The sequence below is a fragment of the Monodon monoceros genome, unplaced genomic scaffold (assembly GCF_005190385.1).
Source record: "Monodon monoceros isolate NGI ecotype Baffin Bay Population unplaced genomic scaffold, NGI_Narwhal_1 Super_Scaffold_15, whole genome shotgun sequence".
Lineage (NCBI taxonomy): Eukaryota > Metazoa > Chordata > Mammalia > Artiodactyla > Monodontidae > Monodon > Monodon monoceros.
The window spans coordinates 30,932,267-30,955,690 of record NW_021703771.1 but is presented as its reverse complement, the minus strand read 5'-3'; the positions used below and the strand labels follow the sequence as shown (position 1 = coordinate 30,955,690).

Genomic DNA, 23,424 nt, shown 5'->3' with positions numbered 1-23,424 from the left:
AAACCATCTAGTGGCAACAGCTATAATGTGAGCCTGAAACCGGCTAATTCTGGGCTTTAGTTAGAATCTCAGATATAATTAAGAGGTGGATTGCTCTCGTTTGCAAACCCAGCCAGGATCTGTATGGGGCTTCCTCTTGTTTGTGTAGTGCTTCTTACGCACTGGCTGGCTTTTTTCATTTGCTTTTACATTCCCTTGTAGGTTTGAATACTGTCTGGCCTTTTCCTGCTTTTCCTTTTTTCTGTGCCTGGACTCTGCACCTCAGTGACCTTCTCCATTGATTGTACCAGCCTTTGTCCCCAAGCTCTGTAATGGGGTTTAATTTTTATCACTTATTTTAATATCTGGAGGACAGGAGAAGAGATCTATTTTGCTAGTTCTTTTCTCTGTTAACTCAGAATTCTAGGGTTGGGCGTTAAAAACAGCTCTTCATTATCTAGACAACAGATATCCAGTAACAACCAATAATGTTTAAAGAATAAACAAACAGGAATAAAGGGGAAAAACAGGTAATAGAGTTTATGATAAAATATTGCATCACGGGATAAAAGTTAAGAGTTGAAAGAAAATTTTTTTCCTTGTAATAGATTTGCTTAATGAAAGAAACATCTGAGAAACCACCAATTTATTTCTCTCAGTGAGAGGTTTCCACGTGTCAGAAAGAAAAGCCACGATCATGAAAACCACAAAGTCAATGTAAAAGGCAAAACTCATATTAGCAATTCAGAAAATCCAGTTAGAAATGAGATAAACTTGAGGGGAACACCCCCAGAAAATATAGGAAATGATTAAAGAGAGAAAAGTGAGAGTAGATAAACAGGGGACATGAAGGATAGTTCATGAAGATACGGATTTTGGCACAAATAACAATTTCGGGGGCCTCTCTGGGCTGTTTTTCACACTCTTAAATAGTGCTTAGCATGCCAGGTGCTTTGCAAAGCAAATTTAACTCATTTGGGCCTTCCCTGGTGGCACAGTGGTTAAGAATCCACCTGCCAATGCAGGGGACACAGGTTTGAGCCCTGGTCTGGGAAGATCCCACATGCCTCAGAGCAGTTAAGCCCGTGCGCCACAACTACCGAGCCTGTGCTCTAGAGCCTGTGAGCCACAACTACTGAGCCCACGTGCCAAAACTTCTGAAGCCTGTGCGCCTAGAGCCCATGCTCCGCAAGAAGAGAAGCCACCGCAATGAGGAGCCCACGCACTGCAGCGAAGAGTAGCCCCCGCTTGCCACAACTAGAGAAAGCCCGCATGCAGCAATGAAGACCCAATGCAGCCAAAAATTTAAAAATAAATAAATTTATTTTAAAAACACTTAGCTCATTTAATCCTTATGAAAACCGTGTGAGGGCTTCCCTGGTGGCGCAGTAGTTAAGAATCCACCTGCCAATGCAGGGGACATGGGTTCGAGCCCTGGTCTGGGAAGATCTTCTTTCTATTAGTTGGCATTCTCTTGTAAGGAAAACTTTTTTTCTTTTATCCTCATTTTAAAAATCTGTTATCGGGGCAGACTCATTCTCATTTTGTTCAGTGAATAATAATTTATCAGTACCCTTCTTTATTTTGATATTCAAATTGTTCCAGATTGGACCATTGGGAACCTGTTTAAAATGACGCCTGTGTGTTTTGACGTACCTTTTTTTTTTTTTGAGCACTTCCTTATTTTCTGGCATAACAAAAATGTTATAGGCTCATTTGCCTCTTTTGCTGCCCCAGGTTTAGAATCAGCCTTTCCTTCAAGGGGTATTCATTCCTTTTAGTGGGAATGGTGTTTAGAAACCAAGATCTGGTCCTTCCTACTTTTTTTTAACTTCATTTTAAAATATTTTATTTTATTTATTTATTTTTTTTGCAGTACACGGGCCTCTCACCGTTGTGGCCTCTCCCGCTGTGGAGCACAGGCTCTGGACGCACAGGCTCAGCGGCCATGGCTCACGGGCCCAGCCGCTCCGCTGCATGTGGGATCCTCCCGGACCGGGGCACGAACCCGTGTCCCCCGCATCGGCGGGCGGACTCCCAACCACTGCGCCACCAGGGAAGCCCCTAAAATATTTTATTTTTAAATTCATCTGGAATTTATTCTACAGTGTGATCTGAGGTACGGATGTGTATATTAAGACAAATTAAAATTAACTGCTTTAGCAGTAGGATACAAAACAGGAGATACTTCTTTGCGTTTGTATTCTTGCCCTTCAGGAACATTGATTCAGAGGAAAATCTTATTTAATTTTAAATAATACATTTAAATTATGTCAAATGATATGTATTTAATTTTAAATCTCATGTCCATTATGTTTTCTCTACCTTAGATGCATTTTCTAGAATCATAAAACTTTATGAAGAAAAATGTGAAACAGGTGATAAAAAGGGAAGAAAAGACAGCAGTGTAACATCTGTAAAAGGAATTACAAATTTAGGAAATACTTGCTTTTTTAATGCAGTCATGCAGGTAAGAGCCATGATAAAACTTTGTAAAATGTAATTAATATTATATTAAAATTAAAATAATATAATAATATATTAAAATTATATTAATTTGTGTTTATTGGCACACCTGTGGACTGTCACATGACTGCTAAATGTTCGTCTAGAAGTCTGTCTGTTTTCTTTTTGATTGGTTAGGCTATCTTTAGCCATTGTCATACACATACATACACCTTCTTTTTCCACACTGCTTCTGAAAGATCTCTGTATTTTACCATGGCTCTGTCAGTAGTAGTGACACTTATTAAATGTAAAATGCATTCAATTAAATTTTCTAAAACTTAAAAATATTTTTGCTAGGCCAGATGACATTTGAAGCTTTGGGAGAGTATTTATTCTGTAAAATCAGAGGCATATTATAACTGAATCAGAAGATGTTGCTTTTGTTTTCTTTCAGAATTTGGCACAGTCTTACATTCTTACTGAACTGATGAATGAGATCAAAGAACACGGTACAAAACTCAAGATTGTCCCTTCCTCAGACTCTCCACTGGTGAGAAATATAATTAGCTGGATAATAGCTCTGTTTAGATAAGCCAGTGATGTTGCCAAAACCTATCTTTCTTATTTGTCACAACTATCAATTGAGATGGTAGTCAGAGAATTTGAAAAAATAATTCAGAAGCATTTTGTGAAAATAAACGATAAGATTTAAAACTTCTAAAGTCATAGCTTTAAGGTATGTTATAGTTCAAACGTATCATGGGTCAGACAGCACAAAAAATGTTGAGGCAGCTTTCAAACAGACATACTAGAAAAGACAAACGGTTTTGCCTTTTGTTGAATGAAATGTCTAGGATTCCTGTTTTGTAGTTACTGGTGACAACTACTTAAATACAGCATTTTTGCTCTTTAAAGGTAGATTTAATTTTAATAGTGACCATCTAAAGGTTTTTTGGAGCCTAATTTGACATTGGGTTTTTAAACTAATGAGAAAGGGGAAAAAAGGCAGCCTTTGACATTCAGAAGCTAGCCTGACACCCACAGTTAGGCCATGTTATTCAAACAATCTCACAGAATACCAGACTCGAGCTAGGTTACTCCAAGACTGTTACAATGAGACAGAGCAAGGCCACTTCATAATTTTCTCTAAACACAAACTCTACCACTTAGAAAATCCCAAACACCCTCTTTTGGCCTAAATGAGTCACTGCGACTTTTTTTTTAACTAGTTACAGCTTTATCCTCATTCTAGCCTCCTTTTATTGAGATATCCAATTGTAGAAATACCCTCACTTTCAGACAGCATCCAATTGAGAGCAGACCTCTGCTTCCTTAGATTATTTTCCTTAGATTAACTTCTTCCCTAAATCATGCAACTAAAGCCCAAATTCTACATCAGTTCTTTTGAATACCCTCTGAGAGACACTCCATGGTTCCCCATTGTGTGTGTTCTCCCTCAGTAGAACAAGTAATAAACCCACCTTGTTCAACTACAGATGTGTTCCTGGTGGTCTTGGGCTGGAGGGCATTTACGCTAATAGTTACGATTTCAGTTAGAAATTGATTTGTGTGTGTGTGTTTTAGAAGAACAGAGAGTGAATGTATAGCTCATGATCTGGCTTTTGAAACACTTAAGAAAGAGGAGTTCTAAAAGTTCTTAGCCCAGTGTAGTAATCTTAGATTTTTCTTCCAAGGAGGCAATTTTTAAAGACAATATTGTTGTATTTTTTTGTTGAAAAGGCAGTCTGTAAACTCATTGCCTGTTCAGCCTCTTAAAATTTTTATGTTAGAGCCCAGTGTCCTCTTCTAGATTGTAGTGAGATAGTGAAGACTACTTTACTAAATGGAAGTTAATGCTAGTCATTTGAAAAGATTTCTTATTAACTGTGATTGGATGTTAGGTTTAAGTATTTCACATGTGGAGCTGTGAAATTACTATATATGGCAATCATATTATAGCTGATCATTGTAGGTTTGTGTCATTCTAAGAGGGGAATTTTCAATCTTAGGTCTTAGTTTTTTAGGACATACAGCAGACCTGGGCTGTGGGACTATCAGTGTAGATCACTACTCTTTCAGTCACCAGTTTTATTTGGTCCTTCGTAATCTGTATGCCTTTTCTTTCTTTTCCTTACTTTATTTTGCTGGCTCGAGCCACCAGTAACATGTTGAATAGAAGTGATGAGAGCAGACATCCTTGCTTTAATCCCAAAATTAAGGGAAAAACACTCAGTCCTTCATTATAAAGAGTAGGTACAGGGACTTCCCTGGCAGTCCAGTGGTTAAAACTCTGCACTCCCAATGCAGGGGGCATGGGTTCTATCCTTGGTTGGGGAACTAAGATCCTGCATGGTGAGGCCATAAAAAAAAGAAAAAAGTAGGTACAAAATAAGCTACAAGTTACATTGTACAACACGGGGAATAGCCAATATTTTATAATAACTATAAATGGTGTATAACTTTTAAAAATTATGAATAATAATATTGTACACCTGTAACTTATGTAATCTTGTACACCAATATACTTCAATTTAAAAAAAAAAGAAGAGGATTTAAGACTAGACACTGCAGGGGCTTCCCTGGTGGTGCAGTGGTTGAGAGTCTTCCTGCTAATGCAGGGCACACGGGTTCGAGCCCTGGTCTGGGAGGATCCCACATGCCGCGGAGCAACTAGGCCCGTGAGCCACAACTACTGAGCCTGCGCGTCTGGAGCCTGTGCTCCGCAACAAGAGAGGCCGCGACAGTGAGAGGCCCGCGCCCCGTGATGAAGAGTGGCCCCCGCTCGCCACAACTAGAGAAAGCCCTCGCACAGAAACGAAGACCCAACACAGCCAAAAATAAATAAATTAATTAATAAACTCCTACCCCCAACATCTTCTTTAAAAAAAAAAACAGACTAGACACTGCACTGAAAAAAAAAGAATGAACTTTTTAATTAATTAATTTTTGATGTTGGGGGTAGGAGTTTTTATTAATTAATTTAGTTTTGCTGTGTTGCGTCTTCGTTTCTGTGCGAGGGCTTTCTCTGGTTGTGGCGAGCGGGGGCCACTCTTCATCACGGTGTGCGGGCCTCTCACTGTCGCGGCCTCTCTTGTTGCGGAGCACAGGCTCCAGACGCGCAGGCTCAGTAGTTGTGGCTCACGGGCCTAGTTGCTCCGCGGCATGGGGGATCCTCCCAGACCAGGGCTCGAACCCGTGTCCCCTGCATTAGCAGGCAGATTCTCAACCACTGCGCCACCAGGGAAGCCCAAAAAGAATGAACTTAACTGTAGGTTTTTCACAGGTGTTCTTTATAAGGTTGAGGACATTCCCTTCTATTCCTAGTTTTCTGAGCATTTCTTCATGAATGGATGTTGAATTTTGTCAAGTGCTTTTCCAGCATCTACTGAGATTATCATAGTTTTTCTTCTTTATTCTCTGTTAATGTGGTAAGTTACATTGATTGATTTTCAAATGTTAAACCTATCTTGTATTCCTGGGACAAACCCCTGTTAGTTATGATGTATTCTTCTTCTTCTATGTTGCTGGATTCAATTTGTTAATATTTATATGAATATCAACAGTGTGCTTACTTTTTTTTTAACATATTTATTGGAGTATAATTGCTGTACAATGTTGTGTTAGTTTCTGCTGTATAACAAAGTGAATCAGCTATACGTATACATATATCCCCATATCCCCTCTCTCTTGCGCCTCCCTCTCACCCTCCTTATCCCACCCCTCTAGGTGGACACAAAGCACCGAGCTGATCTCCCTGTGCTATGCGGCTGCTTCCCACTAGCTATCTATTTTACATTTGGTAGTGTATATATGCCAATGCTACTCTCTCACTTGGTGAGCTTCCCCTTCCCCCTCCCCATGTCCTCAAGTCCATTCTCTACGTCTGCATCTTTATTCCTGTCCTGTCCCTAGGTTCATCAGAACCTTTTTTTTTTTTTTACATTCCATATATATGTGTTAGCATACGGTATTTGTTTTTCTCTTTCTGACTTACTTCACTCTGTATGACAGACTCTAGGTCCATCCAGCTTACTACAAATAGCTCAATTTCGTTTCTTTTTATGGCTGAGTAATATTCCACTGTATATATGTGCCACATCTTCTTTATCCATTCATCTGTCTATAGACACTTAGGTTGCTTCCACGTCCTAGCTATGGTAAATAGTGCTGCAGTGAACATTGTGGTACATGTCTCTTTTTGAATTATGGTTTTCTCAGGGTATATGTCCAGTAGTGGGATTGCTGGGTCATATGGTAGTTCTAATTTTAGTTTTTTAAGAAACTTCCATCCTGTTCTCCATAGTGGCTGTATCAATTTACATTCCTACCCACAGTGCAAGAGGGTTCCCTTTTCTCCACACCCTCTCCAGCATTTATTTTTTGTAGATTTTTTGATGATGGCCCTTCTGACCAGTGTGAGGTGATACCTCCTTGCAGTTTTGATTTGCATTTCTCTAATGATTAATGATGTTGAGCATTCTTTCATGTGTTTGTTGGCAATCTGTATATCTTCTTTGGAGAAATGTCTGTTTAGGTCTTCTGCCCATTTTTTGATTGGGTTGTTTGTTTTTTTGATATTGGGCTGCATGAGCTGCTTGTAAATTTTGGAGATTAATCCTCTGTCAGTTGCTTCATTTGCAAATATTTTCTCCCATTCTGAGGGTTGTCTTTTCATCTTGTTTATGGTTTCCTTTGCTGTGCAAAAGCTTTTAAGTTTCATTAGGTCCCATTTTATTTTTGTTTTTATTTCCATTTTTCTAGGAGGTGGGTCAGAAAGGATCTTGCTGTGATTTATGTCATAGAGTGTTCTGTCTATGTTTTACTCTAAGAGTTTTATAGTGTCTGGCCTTACATTTAGGTCTTTAATCCATTTTGAGTTTATTTTTGTGTATGGAGTTAGCGAGTGATCTAATCTCATACTTTTACATGTCGCTGTCCAGTTTTCCCAGCACCACTTATTGAAGAGGCTGTCTTTTCTCCACTGTATATTCTTGTCTCCTTTACCAAAAATAAGGTGACCATGTGTGCGTGGGTTTATCTCTGGGCAGCAGTGTGCTTACTTTTAAAAAACTTTTTATTGAAGTATTCACACAGAGGAGTGTACATCATAAATGTAGAGTTGATGAATTTTCACAAACTGAATACACTGAACTGAAACTAACCAACATTTTTCTCGAGAAACAGAGCTTTACCAGCTGCTAGAAGCCCCCTTCAGGTTGCCTTCCATTCCCTGCCTGCCTCACAAGGATAGCCACTAACCTGGTTTCTAAAGAGCAGATTAGTTTTGCCTGTTTTAATATTATATATAAATGAAGTTATGCAATATGGACTCTTTTACATTTGGCTTCTGTCAACATGTTAGTGAGATTCACCCATATTTCATTCTCATCAATAAACTTGCTTTTGTTTTCAAATTTTAAATATACTTTTAAAAACAGGTTATTTACTCACTCAGTTCTGAAGTTTTTAAACTGTCTCAAAATACTTAAGTTGGGAGCAGGGGATACTGCACCTTAGTGCTTGAGCTTTGAAACTGCCTTCGATTTTACTTTTGACCCTTGAGGTAGCTTTCAATTTACTGAACATTGCAGAAATCACTTATGATATTCAAAAGCTATAGAAAATTATAGCCTGTCTTTTCTGTGGTTTTGCCAGATGGCTGATTTTTAAGGATAGTTGGTATGAAATATATATGTAATTTGTATTTCATGAGTTTATGAATGAGACAACATATGTGATAGTTGTCTTAGAAGATAACATTCTATAGAGTCTGAGGATTATATTTGGGATCTGCTTTTTATTCATTGTCTGTAAGGAGAGGGGTTACTAGCAAGGATAACATTTTAGAAGATAAAACTTGACGGGGAAAAAATTCTAGAATAAAGAGTGTTGCTCCTTCACACAGTTGTAGCTGCTTTTGTCAAACTGTATGTCTCTCTCCTTTAAAAGAGGGAGATAGTGTACCAATTTGTGACATAATTTCTCATTCCTTATTTTGTTAGTAAAATATTTGGGGAAAAGAAGAGCATGGAGTTTTGCTCATAAATATAATTTGTGATTATTTGTGAATTTGTACAAATTTGTGAATTTGTACAAATATCAAGTCGATGGGTACTTTTATTTTAGGAGAGCACATTAAGGGACAGTTACAAGCTGGTTTTTCACTCTTAAGCTAATAGTTTTATTAAGTAAAGGGCAGAGGATATGAAAATACCTGTATTTTTCAAGGTAAGGCATTTAATTTCATTTTTTATATATTCATCTTATATACACTTGAGGTGATTTAGTCATCATTTAAACAGAGTGTAACTTAGATTTTAAAAAATATTTTTTTAAAAAATTGTGTATTTCTGATATAGAGTTGATCATGTTTTTAAAGGACCCATTAGTGGTGGAACTTTCAAGCCCTGGACCATTGACCTCAGCCTTGTTCCTGTTTCTTCACAGCATGAAGGAGACTGAAAGAGGACCGCTTTCTCCCAGAGTTCTTTTTAATCAGCTTTGTCAGAAGTGGGTACATCTACATTCTTAATATAAATAATCATGAGTTACAAAACACTAATGTGTTTATCACTTAATATGAGTAGTTTGACTCTGACTGTGACATGGCTGTTATTGCCTAGACTACCAAGAGAAAGAACTAACATTCGTTTAGTTGCAGCTGTGTGCCTTATCTAAATTATATCTCATAATACTCTGAAGAAGTGATTGTTTATCCCCATTTTATATATAAGGAAACTGAGACCCCCCAGAAGTTGAGTAGCTTACCTTGTTTCATGGTGACAAAAATAGGGTTTAAATAGATACCTGTCCTGACTCAGAAGCCCATGATGTAATACCATAAAGTGAGAAAATTATAGAATTATAAAATCTAAGAGTGCTATAATAGATCATCTAACCTAGTTTTCTTATTTTTAAAGATGAGCTTTGAGGCATGCAGAATTTAAGTAAATTTCCCAAGATATCACAGTATATTTAAAAACAAAATACTTGTGTGCCTAGAAATAAACACATGTCATAAGGGACCTGACATTCATTTATTCCTTTATAGAAATTTGAGATCAACTACAAGTAGTTGCTAGAATCCAGGGGTACACAGCTTATAATTTATGAAAAACAGACCCTTTCAGGAGCTCATAAACTAGTCCAGTCCACAATTAGTAAAATATGTAGAAACAAAATTCTTTAAATGTGAACTTGCATTTTTGTATATCTCCAGGTTTTAAAATTTCATTTTAATTTAAGCTAGTTACCTAAGCCATGGTATTGTATTATGTTTTATTGCATTTTATTTTATCTCATAGTATTGTACCAATGTTAACTTTCTTTTTAAAAAAAGTTTATTGTGGGGCTTCCCTGGTGGCGCAGTGGTTGAGAGTCTGCCTGCCGATGCGGGGGACACGGGTTCGTGCCCCGGTCCGGGAGGATCCCACATGCCGCGGAGCGGCTGGGCCCGTGAGCCATGGCCGCTGGCCCTGCGCGTCTGGAGCCTGTGCTCCGCGGCGGGAGAGGCCACAACAGTGAGAGGCCCGTGTACCGCAAAAAAAAAAAAAAAGTTTATTGTGGAAAGAACACAATATGAGATCTACCCTCTTAAAAAAATTTCAAGTGTACAATGTGTTATTGTTGACTGTAGGTACAGTGTTGAACAGCAGATCTCTAGAGCTTATTCATCTTGCTTGACGAAAACTTGTTCATTAATTAGTAACTCCACTTTTCCCCTCCCCCCTTTCTAGGTACTTCATATAATTGGAATCATGCATTATTTGTCTTATTGTAACTGACTTATTTCACTTAGTATAATGTGCCATGGTATTTTAAATGTAGTCCAAAATATGGAGGGTTTATTATATGTTTCATTTGGTTGCCAGGTGCTGTTTTTTCAAAGCCTAAAGATCAAAAAAAGCCTTTAAAAGTCTCAGAGACCTGGGTGCCTCATAGAGTTAAAAAGTTTTTAGGACATTATGTACTTTAGAAATTTGTTTTTGACTCTCCCCAAAATAACTTTGTTTTGTGTCTTTTTTTTTTCTGGTTTTATAGAGATTTGTAAACATTTTCTAATTATTATTAAAATGATAGGTGCTCATAGATAAAAATTCAGACTACTGTTATCTGTTTTCTTTATTCTATCCAAAAGTGATTATGCATACATAGACATAAAAATAAATTGTTTGCAACTTGCTTGTTTTGCTTAATGTGTTTTATACATCTTTCTATATTAGTACATGTGGCTATAACTTATTTGATTTTACATATAGATATGTGTGTATATGTGTGTGTGTGTGTATATCATTGCACTTATGAGAGTATGTCTGTGGGATAAATAGAATTACTGGATCAAACGTTATTTGAAAATATTTTTAAATTGCATTTTCTTTTGCTTTATTGTATTTATTTTAAAAAGAGATATGTATATATTAACAAAAGTGATTAAAAAGAAAAAGTCAGGTGATTTAAGCCATATATGTTGGGTCTATTTTTGGACTTTGTTCTGTTCCATTGATCTATATGTCTGTTCTTACCCCAATACTGTACTGTCTTGATTACTATAGCTTCATACTAAGTCTTGGAATTAGATGGTGTGAGTCCTCAAATTTTCTTTTTTTGGGGGGGTGGGTTACTGCTCTAGGTCCTTCACTTTTTTATGTGACTTTTAAATTAGTTTGTCAGTTGGGATTACATTGAATGTGTAGATCAGCTTGGAGAGAAATGACATCTTAACAGTGTTGAGTCTTCCAATGCATGATTATCAGATACCTTTTCATTATTTAGGTCCTTGATTTTTCCTCATCAAAATTTTATGTCTTTCATCCTATGAATCCTTCACCCATTTTGTTAGATTTACCTTAAGAATTTCATGGTTTTTTTAAATGGTAGTTATTGTAATTTGGTACTTAAATTTTTTTTCAATTTCTAGTTGCTCATTGCTTATATAAAGAAATACAGTTGATTTTTGTGTATTGACCTTTTTTCTTGCTTCCTTGCTCAGTTCACTTACTGGTTAGAGTAGCTTTATGTAGATTCTTTGGGATTTCTTATGTAGACAGTAATGTCATTGGTAAACACAGACCATTTTATTTCTTCTTTTCCAAGCTGTATCCTTTTATATATTTTTCTTACCTTATATTGCTGGCAAGGATCTCTAGTGTGGCGATGGAGTGATATAATAGACATCCTTGCTTTGTTCCTGATATAAGGGGCAGAGCATTCAGGCTTTCACACATAAGAATGATAAGAGCTGTAGGTTTTTCATAGATACCTTTTATCAGGTTGAGGAAATTCTCATCCCTAGTTTTTTCTGAGAGATCTTATCAAGAATGGGTATTGGTATACCTTGATTCCTGGCCCAGAGAAAATGAGATAATAAATGTTTGTTTTTTATAAGAAAAAAGAATGGGTATTAAATTTTACTGAGTGCTTTTTCTGCATCTATTAAAATAATCATATATTTTTTAACCTGTTGAAATAGTGAATTGTATTAATGGATATTCTGAATAGCTTTAGTGAACATATTTGATTTACAATAAACTGTATGTATGTAAAGTGTAATATCAGTTAAGTTTTAACATATGTATACACTTGTAACACCATTGCCACAGTCAATATGATGAATGTATCTGTCACCCCTAAAAGTTTTCTCGGGCCCCTTTGTAATCCCTCTCTGGACTCCTTCCCCAAGCCCCGCCCCAGGGCTACCCCTTACCTATTTTTTGCCACTATAGATTAGTTTGCATTTTTTAGAATTCTGTTTACAGTTGACCCTTGAACAACACAGGGTTTTGGGGCACCAACCCTCCCTGAAGTCAAAAATCTGCATATAACTTAACAGTCAGTCGGCCCTCCAGATCCCAGGTTCCACATTTGTTGATTCAGCCAACTGAGGATTGTGTAGTACTCTAGTACGTATTTACTGAAAAAAATCTGCATGTGAGTGGACCTGTACTGTTCAAACTTGTGTTGTTCAAGGGTCAACTATAAATAGAATCATACAACATGTACTCTTTTTTTGGTCTGGCTTCTTTCACTTGGCATAATTATTTTGAGATTCTTCCATGTTGTATGCATACATTGATTGATTTTTGAAAGTTGAGCCAATCTCTTGAAGATTCTGTTATAATGGTGATTGTCAGACACTTTGACCACTTGTGATGAATTGTTGGGAGCAAGTTCTTCAGCTTTCCTCTGGCTTTTTTTTACCCTTCAGTATCTTATTTTGCAATAGTTTTGAGACTCACAAAAAGTTACAAGAAGAGTACAGAGTTCCTGTGTACCCTGCATCCAGCTTCCATCAGTGATAATATCTTATATGATAGTAGTGCATTGTCAAAACCAGGGAATTGACATTAACATAGTACTATCAACTCCGGTATAGATCTTATTTGGGTGTCACTAGTTTTTACATGAACTCTTCCCTGAAAGGTTCAGAGATGCTAGAGTGATTCTATGTCTCCATTCTCATTCATGCCCATTTAAAAAAAATATTTATTTATTTCGTTGCATCGGGTCTTAGTGGCTGCAGGCAGGCTCCTTAGTTGAGGCTCGAGGGCTCCTTAGTTGTGGCATGCAAACTCTTAGTTGCGGCATGCGTGTGGGATCTAGTTCCTGGACCAGGGGTCGAACCCAGGCCCACTGCATTGGAAACTCGGAGTCTTAACCACTGTGCCACCAGGCAAGTCCCTCATTCATGCCCACCTTTTTGCTTCCTTTATTCCTTCATGTTGCTAACTAGTATTGATGTGCTGAGCTTTCTTTGGGTTTTGTCCATGAAGAAATTACACACACACACACACACACACACACACACACACACACACACACACATATATTCCTAGTTTTGTGATATTCTGTGGTGTGTCACGTACATTAAGGATGCCATCAAAGTCTCAAAATAAGTTGAAAGTTCAGGGACTTGCCTGGCAGTCCAGTGGTTAAGACTCTTCGCTTCCACTGCAGGGGGCATGGGTTCAGTCCCTGGTTGGCCTGGTCGGGGAACTAAGATCCTGATTGCATGGCGGCCCAGCCAAAAAAAAAGATGAAAGTTCAGTATGCTATATAGTATTCTGGGTATGTTCTTCAGTATTATCTTCTAATTTACTAATTTACCCTTCAACTGTGTATAGTTTAGAGTTTATCCTATTTTTTGTATTTTTATATCTGTAGTTTTATTTTCTTATTTCTAATATTTTAATTTGCTATCTTATATCTACATGTTCTTATTTAAATTTTTTTCTATTTTTTGTAGTATCTGGGCTTTTATTGGCAGTTATGCCTTTATTTTATGCTTTTGGACATTCTCAACATATTTATGGTAACACCTTTGGGACAGTTCTATACAATTTATTTGGAGTGAAGTAAATTCATTTCAGTTGTTTTTAACATTAGATTTCTTTATGTGTTTTATAATACTGGATTGTAGTCTTTGGAGTGAATTTTTTGTTCTTCTGCTCCTGTCTTCGACTCCTTTGCTTTCTCCCATCCTCTCCCTTCCTCATATCCACCTCCTCTTTCTGCCTAAAAATTTTAAATTTTATGATAGCCTCACCCCTTCCCTCCAGGCTGGCCTTGGAGATCCAGCTCTCTTAATGATTCAGTTACCATGCTGCCCTGGTTAGCAGATGGGAGAAGAGTCTGTAGAAGGTTTGGCTCAGGTTCAGGTCCCTAGGCTGTGCCTGTGTTCTGTTGTAGCCTTAGGTAACACTTGCCTAAGGGCTTCCTTTCAGGCTCTTGGTAAGATCAACCATCCTTAAACAATGATCCTGGCTCTGGTCTCTGTCTGAAGTAATTTTAGGTTTCTTTACCCTTCAGGACTGAGCTCTTTCAGGCCTAGAGCCTGTCAAGTCTGTTTTTTAGTCTGCCTACAATTTCATGTTCTAATATTTTTGTTCTGTGAGATTTTTTTGTATTGAATCCCACTTAAGCCTTTTTTGTTTGTTTGTTTTCTCTTTTTATATTTTGTTATGTTTGGAGCAGAGAGAGTTTTTGGATTATGAACAGACTGATTCATCTGCACCCAGAAGACATCTCCATGAAGTCTCTCTTGTCTTAAATTTCTTTGTCTTGGCAGTCTGTTCCTGTTTTATGAGTGTGTATGCATTTTCCTCTTAGAATTTGAGATTTCTGAAAGTTCTCAACTCTTTCCCACAGTAACGCTTTCACTAAGGCACAGTTCCTGTGAATGTTTAGAGTTTCCCTTGTTTTGAATAGGGTGAATTTTTTCATATATTTAGTGATTTTTCTATGTTTATCCTTTAAGTTTGAAGGTCTCTTTTGGTATTTATTGGTAGAGATTCTATAAGTCATCATATGATTTGTTCCCCAGCCCTAAGTAAAAGAAGAAAGAAAAAAATCTAGGTTTATTCAATTTTCTTCAGTGGTTTAGAAGGCAGTAAGTGCTTTGTGCATGGTTGAGATGGAGCTATAGGTAGAGACCTGGTGAAGACAGTTTCTCCTTTGTTTGGGAACTATTTCTTCCTGTGTGTCTGCTTCGAAAGCCATAAACTATCTCCTCCTACCTGCCGCCTGGCTGTGAGGCTCTCTGAAGGATCCCCATTTCCCCTCCCAGTCTTCTTCTACTTCCCAGACCTTTCCTGATACCTACAGCCTAAGTGTAGTGTCATGCAATTTCTGCCTTTATGAATTCCAACTGGGGAGGCCCTAAGGGGGTTGGAATTTGTATCCATCTTGGTTTCTGTCCTCATCTCCGATCTAGGAGGTGGGCACTATCCACCACACGCAGAAAGGGAAGCCCACCAAGGGAGTAAGTGAAAGTGTTCTCTACATCATGCTATTTGCTACTTCTTAGCAAGAGTAACTGAAATGATGGTTCCTGTTTCAGGCTAGATTCGCCAGTAGTTCAGAGAGTGTTTTAGCACCAGGGACTCACACTAGTACATTACTAGGATGAATAATCATCGTGAGATGATGAGGAATAATGCTTAAAGTACTGGACTCAAGAATCAGAAGACCTGGATTTATGTCAGTGGCACTGAACTTGTTCTTCAGTTTTCTCAAGCATAAAGCGGAATTCGTATTACAGTTGTCCCTTGGTATCCACAGGGGATTGGTCCCAGGACCCCCGAGGATACCAAAATCCATGGATGCTCAAGTCCCTTATATAAAATGGCGGAGTATGTATTTATGAATTCCTTAACAGCATTGTTGTGTACATCAAATGACATATGTGGTATATGTCATAATAAGACCATTGTAAACTTGTACTACCATGAGATAGTCTTACTATTTTGTATTATTTTGACAAAATTCTTTCTTCATCTTAGCTCAGAGCACTTTTTAAATTTAGTAATTGTTTGCATTTAAGGCAAAAATATTCATTTTAGCATTGAGTTAATTGCAGTAAATATTACTTTTTAAAGTTACTGAAATCAGCTAAACATTTGCTGTGCTGATTTCTCCATGAATAACCCCTTATCCTTTTATTTAATTAATACACAGGAAATCTGATTGTCAAATTCATAAAATGAAAACCTTCATAGAGATAACAGTTTATAGTTCTTTATATTAATATAAATAATCTCTTGCTTTTCTTTTGGTTATATAAGGTAGGAAGATAATAGATCACAGTAGCTTGGGTTTGAATACTGCTTTTTTACGTGCTGTGTGACCTTGCAAATTAAATAGTCCCTCTGAACCCTCATATATAAGCTAAAGAAAATAGTACATTCCAAGCTTGTTTCAGGATTATGTGAAGCTTAACATATGTACTGTACTTGGCATGTAGTAGTTGCTTAATAAGTGTTTAGCCATATTATTCTCAGTGTACTGAAGATCTCATCCTAATTGGAACAGTAACCACATTTTGTCTTTCTATTTATAGAAAAAGGAATAAATTGAATCTTTGAATATATGTTATTTCAAGGTGATTTTAAATAATAATAATATATTGTTGATAAAATGTTCTTTTTTTCTTTCCTGTTTTGTTTTTAAATCATAGGGCTCCTGGATTTAAAAGTTTTCAACAACAGGACAGTCAGGAACTTCTTCATTATCTGCTTGATGCAGTGAGGACAGAAGAAACAAAGGTCAGGTTTCTTTGTGTTTATCACATATTCTCTTTAAGAAGAGGGTACAAAACTGAAGGAATTTTTACCAAAATTTTAATGTACGTTTGAGAGTAATTTGATTTTTTTTTAAACTTCTATTTACTCTTCTCTTCCCCCCACTTTTTTGCCCCTTCTACCAGAAGATTATTTTTTCACTCTTTCGCAACTCTGTTACCCTTTATTAGTTAATGCCCTTTGGCTATAAATAACAGAAATTAATTAATACTAGCTTAAATAAAGAAAAGGAAATCTAATAATCCAGATAAAGGGGGATATAGGACAGGAAGGTTCTCAGGAATCCGGAAAGTATTCTCCTTTTCCCCCCAGTTTCTATGGCTCTATAGATTTTCTTTACCCATCTCTCTGTGGACAGAGTAGTTTCTTTGTTTCCCTGTCTGAGTGGTAGCACCTGACCACCATGGCTTGCTGCTTGTGAATCCCAATTCTAAATTCCCAAAAGAGAGAAGTCCCATTATCCCATGTTGGATTGCAGTCCACTCAGGAACCAGGAAATTGGGGTCCCAGCCTCCTGGATCAGGGACTGTTTCTGAGTAAAAAAGGACTGGTTAGATTTCCCAAACAGGGTTTATTGTAATCCTGTCCCTTAATTGATTGGCTGTTGGTTGACTTTAATATTAAATTATATTCACCTTTTTTGGTGGGGTCGTATGCAAATAGTATACAATTTTTCAGAGAAAATACAAGATATTAAAGATGCAAGATATCAAATACACAGCACATATCCTCCACTTCCTCCCTTTCTCTCTCATAGCAGACCCTGCTCATCATTCATAACAGTTCCACTGAGTCAGTGTTCAGTCTCAGAATCATTCTCAACACAGCACTCTGGGCAGCCCCTGCCAATCATAATTGTTAATAACAGGTGAAATCCTGTTTTCTGTTCAAGGTGAATACCCTTCTTAATCTAAATATTAATATGGTAGTAGAGCAACCAGGTGAAAATGAAGTGCTGATATGTTTGTGGTAGGTGTTTACTATGTTACTAGGCAGGGTGGACCCTCCTTTTTTTTTTTAAATTCTACTTTGTTTGAATTGTACATAACACTGTAGTGTTTCTTTACTCCTAATGGCCAGTTTTCAGTGAAGAGAGAGTTATGGTTCTAATATTTTTTCGTAAATTATCTTAAAGAATGAGTTAAGGGCGTCCATGGTGGCACAGTGGTTGAGAGTCCGCCTGCCGATGCAGGGGACACGGGTTCGTGCCCTGGTCTGGGAAGATCCCACATGCCGCGGACAGCTAGGCCCGTGAGCCATGGCCGCTGGGCCTGCGCGTCCGGAGCCTGTGCTCCGCAACGGGAGAGGCCACAACAGTGAGAGGCCTGCGTACAGCAAAAAAAAAAAAAAAAAAAAAAAAGAATGAGTTAATTACACCCTCCTGCTACCAAACGGTGTATATTACAATCCTATCCTTAATTGGCTGTTGTTAGACTTTCATATTAAATTAGTTGAATTCAGCTTCTGAAGGTGTCACTCCTTCTCTGCCATCTATTTTTATGTATTTTGATTATGAACCCTACTACCTTCTATTTAGATTTACGTCTATCATCTCTCTTAGATTGTGGTCTCCTCAAGGAATGGTATCCCATGTGCCTTGCACACAGTAGTGCTCAGTGAATGTTTGTTGAATATGTTGCCTGTGCTTACCCCCCGCCCCACGCCCTTTTTTTTTTGTTGGCCATGCCTCATGGCTTGTTGGATCTTCGTTCCCAGACCAGGGATCAAACCTGTGCCCCTGGCAGTGAAAGCACCGAGTCCTAACCACTGGACCACCAGGGAATTCCCTGTGCTTACCCTTTAAATGGACAGTATTTCTTGAGAATTTGAATTGGGAAGAAAACAGTCTCTTAAATGATTTATACTAGCTAGTTACTTGGGGATTTGCAGTTATTTTGAATATGTTATAATTTGAATAAACTGTTAAATTGACAGGGTAATTCTGCATTATGTTTTACCTGTAATTTGTTTTGAAAAAAGTCAGTAAAGAGATTTGTAATTAGTTAAGTTTTGGGACATTAACACAATCCCCCTGAGCTAATATTTGATCACATTTTCTTAGATCTAGAAACTGATATCAAGAATGGAGATTCAAACTTAAGTCTTTCTGACCTCGAAACTAATTATCTAATTTTATCCCATACTGCTTATTAAAGTTTAATTTTAATTCTTGGTCATCAGTGACTAGTATAAATCACCCATTTTTTAAGCTTGCTATTTAAAATTTAACCATAATTATTTCACTATTTGAAAAAAGTATTAACTCTGATTTAATAACTATGATATATTGATACTCTTATTGAAGGGGTTGATGCAAGGTAGTAAGGTGGAAAGAGATGCTCTGTCTTTGTGTTATGAGTAGTAAATGCATTTTGACCTTCTGAGCCTACAGATGACATAGTAGTTACTTTAGGATTAATTCAAACCATCAGTTGCTAGAATAATATTTTTTCCCCTATGATTTGCAGGATACATTTGCTACATGGTGGTCATGTATCATTGTAAATGGAATTAAAAGTCACTCTTTACAATGTTTTTCTCTGCTGATATTACAAATAAAACAATAAAATCTATCCCTATAATTTTTTTTTCTGTTTTACTTGTATTACTTGATGGCATTCTTTGTTACAATTAAATTATTCTTTTGTCATAATGATACATTATGATGATTCACAGTATCTTGAAAACTCAGGCAGTACAGCAGGAAACATTGGTTTTTGAAAGCTCTTATCTTTCTTCCTTTATTTGAGGGTTTTAGATGGTGTGGCAGAATTAAAATGTCAAGTCTGTGGATCTATTCAGTCTCGTAAGCAAGGACAGTCGTGCCAGTCAGTTACAGTGAGTACCCAAGCAGAAGCTGCATTGTCTGGCCTGGGAACTCCGCAGCTGTTAATCGGGCTGCTGTTGTAGTTTGTCTCTGCCATGTGTTTTTTGCTTGAAGGAAGGCTACAGCGGTATGTCTGCCACCAGACTCTTCTAGTGATGATTAAAAACTACTGACCTCTTTTCATATTGTTTCATTAGGGTCTTTTTCTTATGACTCTGAAGTCGAGGAATATAACTCGCTGAGTAGAGAGCTAAAGAAAGGGATCATTTGTGCAAAAATTCTAAATTTTTTATGTGTGAAATAAAATAAAATTCACAATAAGAACTTCTTTTATAGGCAGCCTTTTTACCTTAGAAATATATGCTTCTTTACTTTTTTCCTTTTAATTTGAGCTATCTCTAAATTAATGATAATTACATTTGCATTATCAAAGATATATCGCTTTAATACATTACTGGGTAAGATTATTTTAAAGGTAGAATATCTCAGCTAACTTAAATTATGAGTGTTTGCATTATTTTTGAAAGAAGTTTAACATGGAGATTTGAACTAGTCGAACATGGGTACTGCTAAATGATTTATGTGCTGTGGTTGTTAGTCACTCCCTAACCAAAGTCTTTTTTTTTTTTAAACCTAAATGGTTCAAAGCACAACAATGAAAGGTTGGAGATGGACCTAAGCCTATTTATTTTATTCAGCTTGATGAACTACCTATTAACTCTTTAACAGTTTAGAGCAGAGAATATAAATTTGTGGCTAGGATAAAATAAAAAAGCAAAAGTCTAATAGTTTAAAAGTCAATAATTTAAACAGCTTAATTGTTTTTACTCTTTTTTAGAAGTGTGATATCATAGCTTACATTTTAGAGTATGGTAAAGGCTCATTAAATTCTATTGAAAGTCATCTGAATGTTCAAAATTGTAGAATAAATTTATAGACTTCTAAGTTGAATTAGAGGCTTTATCTTCAGTGGCTGGAGAGGCTTTTTACAGTTATATTAAATATTTATAGGTGAACATGGGTATTTATTGGCATCTTTCATTTAAGTCCATTAAAAGTTTCTCTTACATGGAATTCACACCATTCTAATTTTCATATTTTAGTTTAATAAGTTCTCTGTTCAAGGTATAAAAGTCAAGTTTAGCTTGGACAATATCCAAATGATATAAACTTTCAAGTTTATTGAGTCTGAATTGGAGATTATTTCAATACTTAATAGCTTCTGGGACACATTATTTCAGTTTCCTTCACATATATTTCAGGAGAGTGTGACATGGTATGGATTGCTGTATGTTCACTTTTCTACCCTACTTTGTATATATGTAAGGTATACATTGCATTAACTTTCAAAACAACACTTGAAGAGAATAGTGAGCAGTTCTAGGAAATAAAATGTGCTGATCATAGGCTAGTTAATAAACAAAACTCACTTTCATAATTATTGGGGGAGGGTGTTAAAAACTTATTGTAAAACATATCACACATACAGAAGAATGTGTACCAATATACATATAGTTTAAAGCATAATATTATTATAAATATTATTAGCACTTCTCCCTACCACCACCCCCAGAGTTAAAAAAAAAAGAAAAAGAATGTTATTAGTACCATAAAAACTACCTACTTCTTTTTTTCAAATACTTCTTCCTCATCAGAGGCAACCACTATTTTGACTTTTACAGAAATCATTCCACTGCTTTTTCTTATAGTTTCTGAGAGCTACCTCTGTATGCTTAAATAATATATTGTTTAGTTTTATAAAACTGGGGGTGCTTCCCTGGTGGCGCAGTGGTTGAGAGTCTGCCTGCCGATGCAGGGGACATGGGTTTGTGCCCCGGTCCGGGAAGATCCCACATGCCGCAGAGCGGCTAGGCCCGTGAGCCATGGCCGCTGAGCCTGCGCGTCCGGAGCCTGTGCTCCGCAGCGGGAGAGGCGACAGCAGTGAGAGGCCCGCGTACCGCAAAATAAAAAAAAAAGAGTCAGCTTTCGATTCATTTATTCTCTTCAATTTCTACTTTTATCTTCATTAACTCTTTCCTTATACTTTTGTTTGGTTTGATGTCCTTTTCTAAATTTATAAGTTGGCTGCTTAATTCACTTGTTTTTATTCTTTTCAACTGATTTAAATATATAAAGCTGTGAATTTTCTTCTGAACGGTGGGAAGTATCTTGGATTCTGATATGCAAAGTTTTATTATTCTCTGGGAAGTCTGCAGTTGGGTTTAATTTCTCTGACATAATAATTTTTTAATAGCAGATTTATGTATCATTTTCACACCAAGAAGTCCAGGTCTAACAGTGGTTTCACATATATGAAAACCTGTGATTAAGACTTTACTTAAAAAATATATTTTGAAGAATAATTAATAAGCTTTCCCCTCACCCCACTGTTAAAATGTGAATTAAAGAAGATTAAATTCATCCACTAAGTAGGACCATAATTAGTGTAAAAGATGATAATTTATTAGCTTAAATGTCTTTATTTTTGGAATATATATAGTTTTATTCTGAGAGTTTTCTGTGAGGTTGGATCTTTCCTAAAACACATGCAAGAGATGTGGAACCATAAACCTTATCATTTACTAAGAGTTGCTAATGACCTTAACACATGATTGTTATTGACAACTAAATTCAAATAAAACAACAGTTAAGATTTGGGCTCTTGCTGTGGAGAATATTCTGGACTTTAGTCATCTATGTATATAAGTAAAATAATCTACATGGAGGTCATAGTGACCAGTTTAATAGCTTCTTATATATTTATATTAAGATTTTCTTCATAGGTAAGAAATTTCCTATGGTCTATTTGTTACTTTTTGTCCTAATTAAGGAGTAAATCATTTTAGGGACAGAGTGGGGGAGAGGAAGAGAGGGGGCAGGAGACGGGGAGAGATAGGGGAGAGAAGGGAAAAGGAGAACTTACTCTAAACCTATAAGCAAAATGAAACTAGGCTGCTTGCTTTTTGTCGACTGAGGAAAATGCTTTAAACCCAAGAGAGAACCTAAACTTGGGAATCTTGACTTTTGTTTGGGGGAGGATTTGGCATTAGAGCATTATTCATTAATGGAATTTTAGAACTAGAAGAAAGGACATATTTGATATTTTTTAAAATTCAGTCATTTTATTTTACTAGGGAACTGAGATCCACTGTACCTTGCTGTTTGAAGGTCCTCCTCTTATTAAGAGGATGAAGCTTGAGTTGATTGGCACTAAAACCAGATCCTATTTACAGGAACACAAAATAATGCTTTGAAAGAATATATTCTCGTATAGATTCTTAATAAATTCTTATTACTTTGTTTTATAGCGAATACAAGCTGGCATTCTCAAAGCATTTAACAACCCAACTACTAAAACTGCTGATGATGAAACGAGAAAAAAAGTCAAAGGTATGTTGACTCTTTCACTATTAAAACTTTTTTCTAGAAGAAAATATTGTAAGTTTCTTTTGGGGGCAGGGAAAGGAACTGAGCATTATGTGAACTAATGGCCTTAAAAGGAGGGTGTACTTACTCCTGTGGCTGCAAGACAGTCTAATGAGTCATCGAAAGAAAATGTTAGAATCCATGTGAATTTTAAAAAATAAAAATAATATCAAATATACAGATTGACACTGATGCCCTTAAGTGAAGTATCTTATGGGAGACTTGAAAGGTTGTTGAAAGTAGCAACCTCGCTTAGAAGTTCACTTTTATCACATTGTATCATTTTGTGGTTGAAGTGTACTTAGATAGGTGGATTTATGGATATTGTCTAGTCTTAACTAGACAAAATGCTTCAGTGCTCCAAAAATTCTCCAAAAATTGCTCCAAATGCAAGGAAACCATTATTTATGAGAGTACTATTAAATCAAGCATACATGTCTACTCCTAATGTTGAGTCTTCATCAGCCAAAATATGAGGCAGAAACCGTGATTAACTAATCAAAGATGATCATTTACAGTGATCAGTATTTAAGTGTGGATTTATATCCCTTGTTATTAACGATTTACCTTGTCTGGAACGTATATTCTGCCTTGAGATAGTAACTAGTGGTAACGTGTAGTCATCATTTATAGAAAATGTTTAAAAATATTATTTGTATTTTACTCTCT

General features: G+C 36.6%; 1 protein-coding gene across 6 annotated transcripts in view; it reads left to right on the top strand.

Moving 5' to 3' along the window:
• The window catches only part of USP45 (ubiquitin specific peptidase 45), a 62,749-nt gene that overhangs the window by 23,166 nt on the left and 16,159 nt on the right, over positions 1–23,424 (top strand). For 5 of the 6 annotated variants that reach the window (XR_003793704.1, XR_003793705.1, XM_029223795.1 and 2 more), the window contains 5 exons: positions 2,310–2,449; positions 2,882–2,977; positions 8,807–8,937; positions 16,379–16,466; positions 22,638–22,719. Coding sequence is in view for 4 of the 6 variants with exons in the window: in XM_029223795.1 (XP_029079628.1) it covers positions 2,310–2,449; positions 2,882–2,977; positions 8,807–8,937; positions 16,379–16,466; positions 22,638–22,719 (537 nt within the window). In the remaining 2 variants the exon portion in view is untranslated. Of the gene's footprint in view, positions 1–2,309; positions 2,450–2,881; positions 2,978–8,806; positions 8,938–16,378; positions 16,467–22,637; positions 22,720–23,424 lie in introns of those variants that run through there. The other variant, XM_029223797.1, reaches the window with a different exon arrangement.